The sequence below is a fragment of the Salmo trutta genome, chromosome 6 (assembly GCF_901001165.1).
Source record: "Salmo trutta chromosome 6, fSalTru1.1, whole genome shotgun sequence".
Classification (NCBI taxonomy): domain Eukaryota; kingdom Metazoa; phylum Chordata; class Actinopteri; order Salmoniformes; family Salmonidae; genus Salmo; species Salmo trutta.
In genome coordinates this window covers 40,925,426-40,940,995 of record NC_042962.1, presented here as the reverse complement: position 1 = coordinate 40,940,995, position 15,570 = coordinate 40,925,426, and the positions used below count along the sequence as shown (strand labels likewise).

The 15,570-nt window shown below is 42.1% G+C and overlaps 1 protein-coding gene across 1 annotated transcript; it reads right to left on the bottom strand.

The window, feature by feature from the left end:
• Positions 1 to 79: 79 nt before the first annotated feature.
• On the bottom strand, positions 80 to 15,383 carry LOC115195915 (cysteine and tyrosine-rich protein 1). Its single transcript, XM_029756260.1, has 4 exons — positions 14,813 to 15,383; positions 11,340 to 11,439; positions 9,865 to 10,025; positions 80 to 628 (listed from the first exon to the last, which is right to left on the bottom strand). The coding sequence occupies exons 1-4, from the start codon at positions 14,892 to 14,894 to the stop codon at positions 495 to 497; spliced, it is 477 nt and encodes a 158-aa protein (XP_029612120.1). The 5' UTR covers positions 14,895 to 15,383; the 3' UTR covers positions 80 to 494.
• Positions 15,384 to 15,570: the final 187 nt, after the last annotated feature.

Genomic DNA, 15,570 nt, shown 5'->3' with positions numbered 1-15,570 from the left:
GATAGGGAAGAGCACCGACCTGAAGGAAAATCAGCTAACAGGCATCTCTACCAGAGAAATGGTACAAGAGAGATCCACATCTTCAAATAAAGTTATGTACTTTGTCCCCTCACTCATATTCATTGCCATAAAATATATGAGTCAAATACACCTAAAGTGGTTTTCACCCACGAAAAGCTGATCAGTTGGATTGTCCACCACCCCCACATCAAATTGTCAAAAGTAGACCAGTCCACACAGTCATTTTAAGTGATTCAGAGGTTTTCACCCCCCACCCACCCAAAACACCAGTCAGTTCAATTGACCCAATCACACCCACAAGAAAAGGTCAAAGTGGTCCAGTCCACATGCAGTCATTTTAAGTGATCCAGAGGTTCGAAAGGCAATGCTTACAGTCTCATCTTTCTCTGCTAGAACACTGCATAAACTTAATCCAAGATGTGCTCCTTCAGAAGGGCAAGTAGCCTGGTCAGGATTCTCCATTTGTCTTCAAGTCATTTGCGATTACAGCCCGGATACGGAGGGGGAGGTGAGTAGCTGTCTATCCTGGGTGGGGTGGGGGTGTAGGGAGGGGGGCGCATGGCCGAAGGGTACATCTCATAGTCATAGGTGTAGGGAGGTGGGGGTCCTGCAGAAAGAGAGAGAGAGGCAGACAGACACAGAGAGAGAAAAGTGTATGTTTGTTATCAGTAGTTGCTGGATAAATAAAGATTATGCCAATACACACATACAAGATACAAGTACAACAGACCCTGCCATGTCATTGTATCTGTTTTGATGGGCTTTAGAAACCAGTGGAGACTGCTGAGGAGAAGATGGCTCATAGTAAAGACTGGAATGGTGTCAGAGGAGGCTGGTGGGAGGAGCTATAGGAGGACAGGCTCATTGTAATGGCTGGAATGGAGTTTCTGGAAGAGTATCAAACACGTAAAAAAAACACCAGACTCCACTGGAGTCAATGGAATGGTATCAACCAATGGAAACGACGTTTCGATACGATTCCATTGTCTCCATTCCAGCCATTATTATGAGCCGCTCTCCCCCAAGCAGCCTCCACTGGTAGAAACATTCTAGACCAGTATTAGTTGGTCATTGGTGGAGGAGCAATGTCCTCTAGTGATGGAATCATTGCACTGCAGGGAAACGGGTACATTGGTTTTCGGGTTCAGCCGGTTAGTGGAGGCGCAGTGGTTAAGGCATGTATTCATAAAGAGTCATAGTAGGAGTGCTGAGCTAGGATCAGTTTGCCCTTTTAGACCATAATGAATAAGATTAGGACATACAAACCAAGCAGTGTCTGAGGAAGGCCTGAAAAATTACCAAGTCTCCAGCCACCCGTTCTCTCTTCTTCCATCCGGCAGGCGGTACCAGAGTATCAGGTCTCGTACCAACAGGCTCCGAGACAGTTTATACCACCAAGTAATGAGACTTCTACACAGATAGACAATAGCTGCCCACCCCCACCAAGGACTATATGCGCTGAAGGTAGAGTACCAGTCAAAAGTTTGGACACACCTACTCATTCAAGGGTTTTTATTTATTTTTTACTATTTTCTACATTGTAGAATAATAGTGAAGACATCAAATCTACAAAATAACATGGAATCATGTAGTAACCAAAAAAGTGTTAAACAAATCAAAATATATTTTAGATTCTTCAAAGTAGCCACCCTTTGCCTTGATGACAGCTTTGCACACTCTTGGCATTCTCTCAACAAGCCTTACCTGGAATGCTTTTCCAACAGCCTTGAAGGAGTCCCCACATATTCTGAGCACTTGTTGGCTGCTTTTCATTCACTCTGCAGTCCAACTCATCCCAAACCATCTCAATTGGGTTGAGGTTAGGTGTGTGGAGGCCAGGTCATCTGATGCAGCACTCCATCAACAAAAATCTCAAATTTGGACTCATCAGACCAAAGAATAGATTTCCACCGGTCTGATGTCCATTGCGCATGTTTCTTGGCCCAAGCAAGTCTCTTCTTCTTATTGGTATCCTTTAGTAGTGGTTTCTTTGCAGCAAATCAACGATGAAGGCCTGATTCACGCAGTCTCCTCTGAACAGTTGATGTTGAGATGTGTCTGTTACTTGAACTCTGTGAAGCATTTATTTGGGCTGCAATTTCTGAAGCTGGTAACTCTAATGAACTTATCCTCTGCAGCAGAGGTAACTCTGGATTTTCCTTTCCTGTGGCGGGCCTAATGAGAGCCAGTTTCATCATAGCCCTTGATGGTTTTTGCGACTGCACTTGAAGAAACTTTCAAAGTTATTGAAATGTTCCTATTTGACGGACCTTCATGTCTTAAAATAGGGATGGACTGTTGTTTCTCTTTGCTTATCTGAGCTGTTCTTGCCATAATATGGACTTGGTCTTTGAATGAGTAGGTGTGTCCAAACTTGTGACTGGTACTGTATGCACACTCACAGGTCTCTACCCACACGCACACACACGCCTGCACTGACACGCTTGCACACACACTAACAACCACATACACACTCACCATCATGCACACACCCACCCACCACTCATGCTGTTGCTATATTGGTTACTATTATTATTATTATTATTATTTATCCTGCTACCAGTCACTTTCTCGTAATCCCTGCCTACATGTACATATCTACATCAACTACTCCATTATCCCTGCACATTGTACATTTGGTACTGGCACTGACCCTGTATATAGCTTACAGTCTTATGTTTTTTTTATTCCTTTCTTATTTCTCACGTTTTTTTGTTATAGTATTTTGATACTGAATACTGCACTGGGCTTGCAAGGTAGTAACCCTTTCCACTCATAGCCCCTGTCATCCTGTATACGGGTTGAAAATGGCATTGATAGGCGCCTAAATTGGAACGCAGTGGCTGTACAGTAACATGCTATACATGACGCCAGAGCTCAGGTTCTCCGCTTCACAGCGCTGTATGGGTTTTGACAGACAGCGGTTATAAACTTGAGCACTGCGCGCGACAGGATCCTCCCATCCCTCCCTCTAATTGTGCTACTTTTGCACATTTGTTGTTGTCTATGTGAGGGAAACGCTGTAAATAGAGAGGAGTGGATGTGTTCTGAAAGATGAGACATTGAGGATTATAATAAATACGGCTTTGATGTCATACAAGCAAACCACACACCCGTGAGTCCAAATGTGCACTTCATTTTTCCATATTTGGAAACTCATGTAATTTACAGTATCAACATTTGTGATCACTATGTTTGATCCACAGTTACAAGGATGACATGCATTAAACCCTGGGTTGTCCTGAACAGATTGAGCCTATGTTTGTCATATTATATAAAAAAATATCCACAGAACATGCACCTTTTTTAACATACAATCTACCTGCAGTGAAGCCGCTCAACATTTACATTACTTTCAGTCATCTAGCAGACACTCCCATCCAGAGCGACCCACAGGAGCAATCAGGGTCAAGCGCCCCGCCCAATGGCACAAGAATAGATCCCCACCCAGTCAAGTCGGGGACCCGAACCAGCAACCTCTCGGCCACCGGCCCAAGCTCCCAAATGCCAGGCCTCCAACCATCCAAGATCCCCCCACAGATCCCCTCGAGAGCTTCCCCTCAACCATCCAAGAAACCCCTCATAAGTCCCCCTGAAAAAACCTCCCCACCCCCCATCTCTACCCCCCTAAGCCACAATCCAACTCAACCAAAACCACCACCGACCCAATGTGCCAACAATCAACAAAAAGAACAAAAGAGAGAAAAAACAAAGCAAAACAACAACGCAAAAACAAAAGACATCAAAGACAACAAAAATCATTACAGCAAGGCCAACTCTATGCGTTTGTGTGCATGTGTGGCACTATTTACATTTGTGTATGTGTGTGTCCCTGTGTCTGTGCATGTGTGTTCGTTTGAATGCGAGTGTGTGTATGCATGAGTACGTGCATACAGGCGCTTGCATGGCATCAGTCTTAGGCAAACAGGCATTTTAGTGTCAGTTAAACATGCACTTGAATGCGCTAATGACTCCACTCTATGTGCATCAAAATTACAATCTGTTTGTCTGAAGTGCCTTTTGAAAGCCCGACACTGTAATATTGTATTTTATAACTTAGCTAATGACGGGGCACACACTGGTTGAATCAATGTTGTTTCCATGCCATTTCAATGAAAGCAAAGAAAATGTAAGATGCACATAAAATCAACATCGTCTCAGTGGGTTTTGTCCAACATGTCTCCGGACCTACTCACTGCCACAGTCATACTCTGGACCTAGTTTTGTCTCATGGAATAAATGTTGTGGATCTTAATGTTTTTCCTCATAATCCTGGACTACTGGACCAACATTTTATTACGTTTGCCATCGCAACAAATAATCTGCTCAGACCCCAACCAACGATCCTCAAAAGCAGTGCTATATATTCTTGGACAACCCAAAGATTCCTAGATGCCCTTCCAGACTCCCTCCACCTACCCAAGGCCATCAGAGTACAAAAATCAGTTAATCACCTAACTGAGGAACTCAATTTAACGTTGCGTAATACCCTAGATGCAGTCGCACTCCTAAAAACAAAAAAACATTTGTCATAAGAAACTAGCTCCCTGGTATACAGAAAATACCCGAACGGAAATGGAGCTACACCAAACTGGAAGTCTTCCGACTAGCTTGGAAAGACAGTACCGTGCAGTATCAAAGAGCCATCACTGCTGCTCAATCATCCTATTTTTCCAACTTAATTGAGGAAAATAAGAACAATCCAAAATGTATTTTTGATACTGTCGCAAAGCTAACTAAAAAGCAGTATTCCCCAAGAGAGGATGGCTTTCACTTCTTTGACAAAAAGATCATGATCATTAGAAAGCAAATTACGGACTCCTCTTTAAATCTGCGTATTCCTCCAAAGTCTGCACAACACTGCCAGGACCTAGGATCAAGGGAGACACTGAAGTTTTTTAATAGTATATCTCTTGACACATTGATGAAAATAATCACGACCTCTAAACCTTCAAGCTGCATACTGGACCCTATTCCAACTAAACTACTGAAAAAGCTGCTACCTGTGCTTGGCCCTCCTATGTTGAACATAATAAACAGCTCTCTATCCACCGGATGTGTACCAAACTCACTAAAAGTGGCCAAACCTTGACGCAGAAAATATCAAAAACTATTGGCCTATATCGAATGTCCCATTTCTCTTAAACATTTTAGAAAAAGCTGTTGCGCAGCAACTCACTGCCTTCCTGAAGACAAACAATATATACGAAACGCTTCAGTCTGGTTTTAGACCCCATCATAGCACTGAGACTGTACTTGTGAAGATGGTAAATTAACTTTTAAATGGCGTCAGACTGAGGCTCTGCATCTGTCCTCAAGCTCCTAGACCTTAGTGCTGCTTTTGATACCATCGATCACCACATTCTTTTGGAGAGATTGGAAACCCAAATAGATCTACACGGACAAGTTCTGGCTTGGTTTACATCTTATCTGTCGGAAAGATACCAGTTTGTCTCTGTAGATGGTTTATCCTCTGACAAATCAACTGTAAATTTCGGAGTTCCTCAAGGCTCCATTTTAGGACCACTATTGTTTTCACTATATATTTTACCTCTTGGTGATGTCATTCGGAAACATAATGTTAACTGCTATGCGGACGACACACAGCTGTACATTTCAATGAACCATGGTGAAGCCCCAAAATTGGTCTCACTGGAATCCTGTGTTTCAGACATAAGGAAGTGGATGGCGGCAAATGTTCTACTTTTAAAACCTCTTACATCTACACGTTCCGCTAGCGGAACGTCTGCTCCAATATCCAATGATGGGCGGGGCGCGAAATACAAACTCCTCTAAAATCCGAAAACTTCCACTTTTCAAACATATGACTATTTTACAGCTATTTAAAGACAAGACTCTCCTTTATCTAACCACACTGTCCGATTTCAAAAAGGCTTTACAGCGAAAGCAAAACATTAGATTATGTCAGCAGAGTACCCAGCCAGAAATAATCAGACACCCATTTTTCAAGCTAGCATATCATGTCACATAAACCCAAACCACAGCTAAATGCAGCACTAACCTTTTATGATCTTCATCAGATGACACACCTAGGACATTATGTTATACAATACATGCATGTCTGTTCAATCAAGTTCATATTTATATCAAAAACCAGCTTTTTACATTAGCATGTGACGTTCAGAACTAGCATTCCCACCGAACACTTCCGGTGATTTTACTAAATTACTCACGATAAACGTTCACAAAAAGCATAACAATTATTTTAAGAATTATAGATACAGAACTCCTCTATGCACTCGATATGTCCGATTTTAAAATAGCTTTTCGGATGAAGCACATTTTGCAATAATCTAAGTACATAGCCCAGCCATCACGGGCTAGCTATTTAGACACCCAACCAGTTTAGCCTTCATCAAAATTACATTTCCTATAAGAAAAATGTTCTTATCTTTCCTGTTCTTCATCAGAATGTAGTCCCAGGCCTTCTACTTCAATAACAAATGTAGGTTTGGTCCCAAATAATCCATCGTTATGTTCCATCAAGACGTTTTGTTCGTGCGTTCTAGACACTATCCCAACGCTAAATCTCGGCCACGAGCATGGCGCAGAATGTGACAAAAAAATTCTAAATGTTCCATTACCGTACTTCGAAGCATGTCAACCGCTGTTTAAAACCAATTTTTATGCAATTTATCTAGTAGAAAAGCGATAATATTCCGACCGGGAATCTGCCTGTCTGTATACTGAGGGAAAAACCGAAAGCCGGGGGCGGGGCGGGTCGCGAGCGTAAGGCTTAGTCCACTGAGTGACCACTTAGCTTTTGCTCTCCTTTGTTTCAGCCAGGGCTTTGAATTACGTCATTCCTGTTTTTCCCGGGCTCTGAGACTCCATTGGAGACGTGGGAAGTGTCACGTAACAGCAGAGATCCTTAGTTTTTGGAAGGGATGTCAAAGAAAGAAAATAAAAGGTCTGACAGGGTACTTCCTGAACAGAAGCATCTCAGGTTTTTGCCTGCCATAGGAGTTCTGTTATACTCACAGACACCATTCAAACAGTTTCAGAAACTGTGGAGTGTTTTCTCTCCAAAGCTAATAATTATATGCATATTCTAGTTTCTGGGCAGGACTAATAATCAGATTAAATCGGGTACGTTTTTTATCCAGCCGTGAAAATACTGCCCCCTAGCCATAAGAGGTTAAACTCGGACAAAACAGGGATGCTAGTTCTAGGTCCCAAGAAACAAAGACATCTTCTGTTGAATCTGACAATTAATCTTGATGGTTGTACAGTCGTCTCAAATAAAACTGAAGGACCTCAGCATTACTCTGGACCCCTGATCTCTCTTTTGACGAACATAATCAAGACTGTTTCAAGGACAGCTTTCATCTACGTAACATTGTAAAAATAAGAAACTTTCTGTTCAAAGATGCAGAAAAATTAATCCATGCTTTTGTCACTTCTAGGTTAGACTTCTGCAATGCTCTACTTTCCGGCTACCCGGACAAAGCACCAAATAAACTTCAGTTAGTGCTAAACATGGCTGCTAGAATCTTGACTAGAACCAAAAAATGTGATCATATTACCCCAGTGCTAGCCTCCCTACACTGGCTTCCTGTTAAGGCAAGGGCTGATTTCAAGGTTTTACTGCTAACCTACAAAGCATTACATGGGCTTGCACCTACCTATCTTTCCGATTTAGTCTTGCCGTACATACCTACACATACGCTACGGTCACAAGACACAGGCCTCCTTACTGTCCCTAGAATTTCTAAGCAAACAGCTGGAGACAGGGCTTTCTCCTATAGAGCTCAATTTTTATGCAAATGGTCTGCCTATCCATGTGAGAGATGCAAACTCGGTCTCGACCTTTAAGTCTTTATTGAAGACTCATCTCTTCAGTAGGTCCTATGATTGAGTGTAGTCTGGCCCAGGAGTGCGAAGGTGAACGGAAAGGCACTGGAGCAACGAACCGCCAATGCTGTCTCTGCCTGGCCAGTTCCCCTCTCTCCACTGGGATTCTCTGCCTCAAACCCTATTAAAGGGGCTGAGTCACCTGGCTTACTGGTGCTCTTCCTTGCCGTCCCTAGGAGGGGTGCGTCACTTTACTGGGTTGATTCACTGATGTGATCTTCCTGTCCGGGTTGGCACCCCCCTTTGAGTTCGTGCTGTGGGGGAGATCTTCGTTGGCTATACTCGGCCTTGTCTCAGGATGGTGGTTGAAGTCTTCCCTCCAGTGGTGTGGGCTGTGCTTTGGCAAAGTGGGTGGGGTTATATCCTGCCTGTTTCGCCCTGTCCGGGGGTATTGTCGGACAGGGCCACAGTGTCTCCCGACCCCTCCTGTCTCAGCCTCTAGTATTTATGCTGCAATAGTTTGTGTCGGGGGGCTAGGGACAGTCTGTTATATCTGGAGTATTTCTCCTGTCTTATCCGGTGTCCTGTGTGAATTTAAGTATGCTCTCTCTAATTATCTCTTTCATTCTTTCTTTCTTTCTCTCGGAGGACCTGAGCCCTAGGACCATGCCTCAGGACTACCTGGCCTGATGACTCCTTGCTGTCCCCAGTCCACCTGGTCGTGCTGCTGCTCCAGTTTCAACTGTTCTGCCTGCGGCTATGGAACCCTGACCTGTTCACCAGACGTGCTACCTTGTCCCAGACCTGCTGTTTTGAACTCTCTAGAGACAGCAAGAGTGGTAGAGATGCTATGAAAAGCCAACTGACATTTACTCCTGTGGTGCTGACCTGTTGCACCCTCTACAACCACTGTGATTATTATTATTTGACCCTGCTGGTCATCTATGAACATTTGAACATCTTGGCTATGTTCTGTTATAATCTCCACCTGGCACAGCCAGAAGAGGCCACTCCTCATAGCCTGGTTCCTCTCTAGGTTTCTTCCTAGGTTCCGGCCTTTCTAGGGAGTTTTTCCTAGCCACCGTGATTCTACACCTGCATTGCTTGCTGTTTGGGGTTTTAGGCTGGGATTCTGTACAGCACTTTGTGACATCAGCTGATGTAAGAAGGGTTCTATAAATACATTTGATTGATTGATTGAACAGTGTAATGTTTGGAATCAGTCTCGTGTAAGGTGAACTGTTTTGTCCTCACCTTTGGTCTGATAATTTCCCCATAATCTCCAAAGTGTTCTATTTCAATTGCTACCATGCATATGCTTTTTATAGTTATTCTTAAATAAATATATAAATATGTATATATATATATATATATATATATATATATATATATATGGCCCTATCCATATTGGCCAATTTCCACAAGTGTAAGGGGTTAAAGGACCAGTGCAGTCAAAAATGAGATTTTTTTGTGTTTTATATATATTTCCACACTATGAGTTTGGAATAATACTGTGAAATTGTGGAAATTATGATAATTCCCTTTTAGAGTGACATTTCTGTGATTTTTTATTTCAGCTCAAGAAGCATGGGACCAACACTTTACATGTTGTGTTTATATTTTTGTTCAGTGTAGTTAATAGACCAATAAGAAAGAGAGTTCCAAACCTCTCTGACAATAACGGATCGTTTTCAGTTTTCCCCTCCCCACTTAGACCACTCCCAGACAGTCCTAGCAAAATTCTTGCTTGAGAAATTGCTCTTTGCTAAGAAGCTAATCTTGTTTATTTTTTGCCATTTGAATGGAAAATAATCACAGTAAGGTACTTAATTGTTACCTGGATATTATTTGATATTGAGATAAAAATGACTGCATTGGACCTTTAAGCATTTCACTGTACTTGTGCATGTGACTAATAAAACTTGAAACTATATGGGCTCAGAGCTGGCCTAGGATCAGTTTAGCCTTTTCGATCAAAATGAATAAGATTATATGGACAGGGGGGACCTGATCCTAGATCAGTCTTACCTGGGTAGCCCTGGGACACAGTGTTGATGTACGAGGTGTTGAACACGTCCACCCGGGCCCCTCGCCCGTTCTTCACACACATGCACACACACAGGAAGAAGGCCGCCAGCGCTCCCATCAGAAACACCACACCAAACACGATGCCCGAGATCGCCGTGCCCCTAGAAAAAGCACACACACACATGCATGCATACACAAACACACGTTTGCCATTTTGACTGAATGCTCCCCTTTTCATTCTAGTTTGTGGCTGCTGGTAAGTCATCTCATCCAATTCATCTTCTCACAAATCAATTCTGCATGGAATTTCAATTCACCTCCCTACCTCTTTAAAGAGTATCTTAAATAAATCCCACGGTCACCCATCCCCCCCAAAAAGGCTATTTTGTTGAAAACGACTTTGTTGAGGGAAAACGTACTTGCTAAGATTGTGATATGTTGTTGTCTCACCTAGCTATCTTAAGATGAATGCATTAATTTAAGTCGCTCAGGATAAGAGTGTTTTCTAAATTACTCAAATGTAAATGTATGATGTGACTTAATTGAAAAGTGAATTGACCCCAAGTTCGGGTCATATTCACTAGACACCAAATGAAAGAAAACAAACTGAAACAGGGAGGGTCTACCTGGACACATGCAATATGAAACATTTCAGTTTTTGTTGCTAAATGTTTTGCTACAGTGTGCTCCAATGAATACAACCCTGCTCTATAGAGAAGCAGTGCATTTTGGGATAGGGCCATCTAGGGCTGAGAAAAAAGGCTGGGAGCAGCTGCCTATAACATACACCGGACCAAACATGTCTGTGGGCAACCATGGAGATCTGCTCAAACATCTGATTATATGACTCAGACCTGTGTGTGTGTGTGTGTGTGTGTACATATACGTGTGCTTTTGTTTATGTATGTGGTCAAACTCCATTTAAAAGGCTGTGGAGAAGCTGTAGAATGAGATGAGATATCTCTCCTGAAACAAGGAACCATTATTCCTCCCCATTACCTTATGACAACCATGGCCTTGAAAGAGCTACATTATATGGATAGATAAAACGAGTCCACATTCAATGGGCCTATTCAATAGCACTTTTTTTGTGAAACCCCCACTTATTTAGTATCAACTTTATGAATCAAAAACTGTGAATTTGGGAATTTGAACGGCGACATGAATTAATGTTGCATGCATACACAACACTTTAATATCATTATTATTTTCATTGGTGGACTGTAGCAGGTAGCATGTGTTATACTCTGGTGAGGAAGAGGACAGAGAAAGTGAGAGGCCAGCTGTCTTGAGCCAAATGACGAAGGTCAAAACTCTCAGAGGGGTCATACGCTGCATGTGGAAAGGGCAGGTGGTGAATTGGTAGAGAAGTGATTTTGTGTGTGTGTGTAGTTGGTGAGTGTGTGTTTATAGATTGAGGGTGACTGAGCATGTGTGTATGTATAGAAGGTGACATTGTGTGTGTGTGTACTTACGAGAGGACATCTCCCATATAGGCGTAGTAGGAGCAGCAGAAAGGGGGAGAGCCTTCACAGCAGTACTCCACACAGCCATCACACTGGGCCTCACTGTGACCTGCAGGAGAGATGCAATACATTATATGGAGACGCATACACACACACCTACCTCTACTACGGACACATGCACACACTCACACACACTCTCTGCATCTAACATGCTGAGAGAAAGGTAGAGTGTGCCCTTTGGAATCAAGATTTCCAAAACCCTTTAAAAGGACAAAATCACAATGCTATGTTCATATTACAAAAGGTTAAAAACATAATGGAGAGCAGCTACGGCAGATACACTTAAAACTTTGTCTTTCGCTTAATTGAACCTTTCCTAAATATGGAAATGTCACTAAAATCAAGGCTTTTTAAAGAGTAACTTAAGAGTTTTCACTAGAGCAAAACAACCATTTTGCACTTAAACTCACAAAACAAGAATTTAACTTCCTGACTGATGTCTTGAGATGTTGCTTCAATATATCCACATAATTTTCCTTCCTCATGATGCCATCTATTTTGTGAAATGCACCAGTCCCTCCTGCAGCAAAGCACCCCCACAACATGATGCTGCCACCCACGTGCTTCACGGTTGGGATGATGTTCTTCGGCTTGCAAGCCTCCCCCTTTTTCCTCCAAACAAAATGATGGTATATTATGGCCAAATAGTTCTATTTTTGTTTCATCAGAACAGAGGACATTTCTCCAAAAAGTACAATCTTTGTCCCGATGTGCAGTTGCAAACCGTAGTCTAGCTTTTTTATAACGGTTTTGGAGCAGTGGCTTCTTCCTTGCTGAGTGGCCTTTCAGGTTATGCCGATATAGGACTCGTTTTACTGTGGATATAGATACTTTTGTACCTGTTTCCTCCAGCATCTTCACAAGGTCCTTTGCTGTTGTTCTGGGATTGATTTGCACTTTTCGCACCAAAGTGCGTTCATCACTAAGAGACAGAACGCGTCTCCTTCCTGAGCGGCATGATGGCTGCGTGGTCCCATGGTGTTTATACTTACCAACTATTGTTTGTACAGATGAATGTGGTACCTTCAGGCGTTTGGACATTGCTCTCAAGGATGAAGCAGACTTGTGGAGGTCTACCATTTTTTTCTGAGGTCTTGGCTGATTTCTTTTGATTTTCCCATGATGTCAAGCAAAGAGGCACTGAGTTTGAAGGTAGGCCTTGAAATACATCCACAGGTACACCTCAAATTGACTCAAATTATGTAAATTAGCCTATCAGAAGCTTCCAAAGCCATGACATCATTTTCTGGAATTTTCCAAGCTGTTTAAAGGCACAGTCAACTTAGTGTATGTAAACTTCTGACCCACTGGAATTGTGATACAGTGAATTATAAGTGAAATAATCTGTCTGTAAACAATTGTTGGAAAAATGACTTGTGTCATGCACAAAGTAGATGTCCTAACCGATTTGCCAAAACTATAGTTTGTTAACAAGAAATGTGTGGAGTGGTTGAAAAACGAGTTTTAATGACTAAGTGTATGTAAACTTCCGACTTCAACTGTAAGTGGAAATATATAGACCTTATGGAGGGTTTATGAAGGCTTCATTAAGCCTTAAAAGGTATTCATCCTGTAGAGTGGGACCTAACCCTAAACCGATAAGCACACAACACGACACATCAAAAAGGGTTATAACAATAAGATGAGTTGTGTGACAACATGCCTAGGTGAATAGGGATCATACAAGAAATTTCAGAAAATATTTTCTTTATATGAAAGGGTATACTTTTAGTCAACTACACTATTCACTAACTTCACCTCTGTGTCATTTCTCTCTGCACTAGTCTAAACCTGCAGATACCTCTCTCTCGCCAAAGCTTTTCCCTTTGTATACCTTGTTTTTCAGTGGTTTAACTGGCCTTGGTTGGGTGGGGATTGTGTGTGTGTAAATCTTCTCTGTGTGTGTGTGTATATATATATATAATATATATAATACATGTATATATATATATATATATATATATATGTGTGTGTGTGTGTGTGAGTGAGTGTAAAAAAGGCACTTCTCTTTTCTCACTAGAACTGACTTTGCTGATAAATACTTTGTTGAGGGAAACTACCTGATACGATTGTGATGTGTTGTCTCTCCTAGCTACAGTATCTTAAGGTGAATGCACTCATTGTAAGTTGCTCTGGATAAGAGAATCTGCTAAATTACTCAAATGTAATCTAAAAATGTGTATGTGAGCACGACAAAGATGAAGCACTGAAGGTTACAGCCACTCTGAGGCTTTGGAGAGCTGGTGGTGAGAGTCCTTCAGTGGAGACACACGGATATGTGACAACTTGAAATGAAGGGGATGGCTAAGGGAGAGGGGTCTCAAAATGAGAAAGCACTTGAAATAAAGTACATTTGGAGACACTACTTGTGGTTTTGTATTTGATTATTATTTATAGAGTATTTGAACACACAGGGTCTGTCTAAAGGTGGTGTGTCCTATATCTCAGTGTTTGCCCTCCTCAACAACCACATAATTTAACCCAGACACAGCCCTGCTTTTTCTCAACCTTCAAGCATACTGCCACAAATTACTGGTGTGTGTGTGTGTGTGTGTTCAATGATTTTCATCTTCATTCCAGCTTTATTCTCACTTTGTTCAAAAGCTGGTGTATTTTCAACAGATCCCTCACAAACAGATGGCAGATTGTGTTTTCCAACCCCGAAAAGGAGTGTGTGGGCCTACAATAGTAGTCTTGAAACAGAGTGGACATAATTTGGGTACATCCCTCTTCCCTATATACAGTAGTGCGCTACTTTTGACCACAGCCATTTGAGCTGCAAACATATTTCTCCCTGTGAAGTGTAACTACTTTGATGTGCGTGTCATCCAACGATGGGAGTCTATTTGGGTGGTCCCTTGAGGTCTAGCTCCTTACCTCCGGGTCCTGTCGCTTTTTACGCTGGGGACAATGGCAGTATAGTTCTGCGACTAGTGCTGAGCAAGGCTTGTACACCCCCCCCCCCCCCCCCCCCCCCACAAGCTCGCACACACTTTTTCTTCTCCTATGTAGATCGCTTCAGAGTTTTGATGTAAGGTTTTATGCATATTGTTGGGTTACATTTACGAGATTAAAACTCAATTTAGCATTTTTTTTGTTATTGTAGAGGTGGCGATACATTTGGTAAGCTACAGTACTTTTATTTATCGACGGACTCTTTTACCATTGAGTACAATAACGGTAGTATGTCTAAGTTAATGATCGACTACATTAAAGCACTGTTTTTATATATATATATAGCTACCGTTCGTTTACGTTGTGAAACCTTCCATGTATTGGGTTGTTGAGTTCACATTCACAATTAGCCTAATAAAAAAGTAAACCATTGTTAAAGGAACACTTCTGCTGATAATAAAACATTTGCGCACGTTGAAGACGATAAAGCATCCTAGAGAACCAGGGACAAATGAACGAACTCTTACCGGCAAAAACACAAAGTAGGAGAGAGTCCCGTAGGAATTTCCATCCCGCTGCCTCCGTTCTTTCCATATCGACTGATAACATAGGCCTACTTGTTCTAAATGTTGCGCACAGTTATTCCCAAACCATAACGTACGTGTTTTCCATTCATATGCGCCCACGAAGAAGACTATGGGATATAGTCGCTCGCCGAAACATCGCTGATATGCGCAATCAATTGAGTTCTCTAAAAAGTTCCATCGAAGAGAGCCATGAACGCAAATTAATGGATATTTGCTCCAGTCATAAAAATGCTTAAATCAGAATGAAAAGTCTCATTCGTTTCTTCTTCCGTGTGTTCGTATCTCTAAAAGTGTTTCCTTCAGTCTTTCCTCGTTGTTTTCTTCTGTTCCCTTTTCCCCTGGAGTGGGTCCTAACGCTTCCCCTCCCCCGCAGCAGCTATTTTCTCAAATTACTCTGTTGACTGAGTGGGAAAAGGGATGGAAGTACCTCGATAACATTTGCATTTCTCCGACATAAAGGACGCCGCCGCCCCCACTATCACGACTACTTTGAAAATGAAATATATATATATATTGGTCTATGTCGTGCACACACACCTCACGATCATTTTGAGAGGAAATGTTCTTTTTTAAAAACTCTGTTTACCAACGTCCCTAGTCATAAACCAAACCATATCCACCCGCCCCTCTCAATATGTCCTATAAAACATCCATGAACCTCTATTTTAAATGTTCAAGGAGCACGAAGTTTGTTTGAT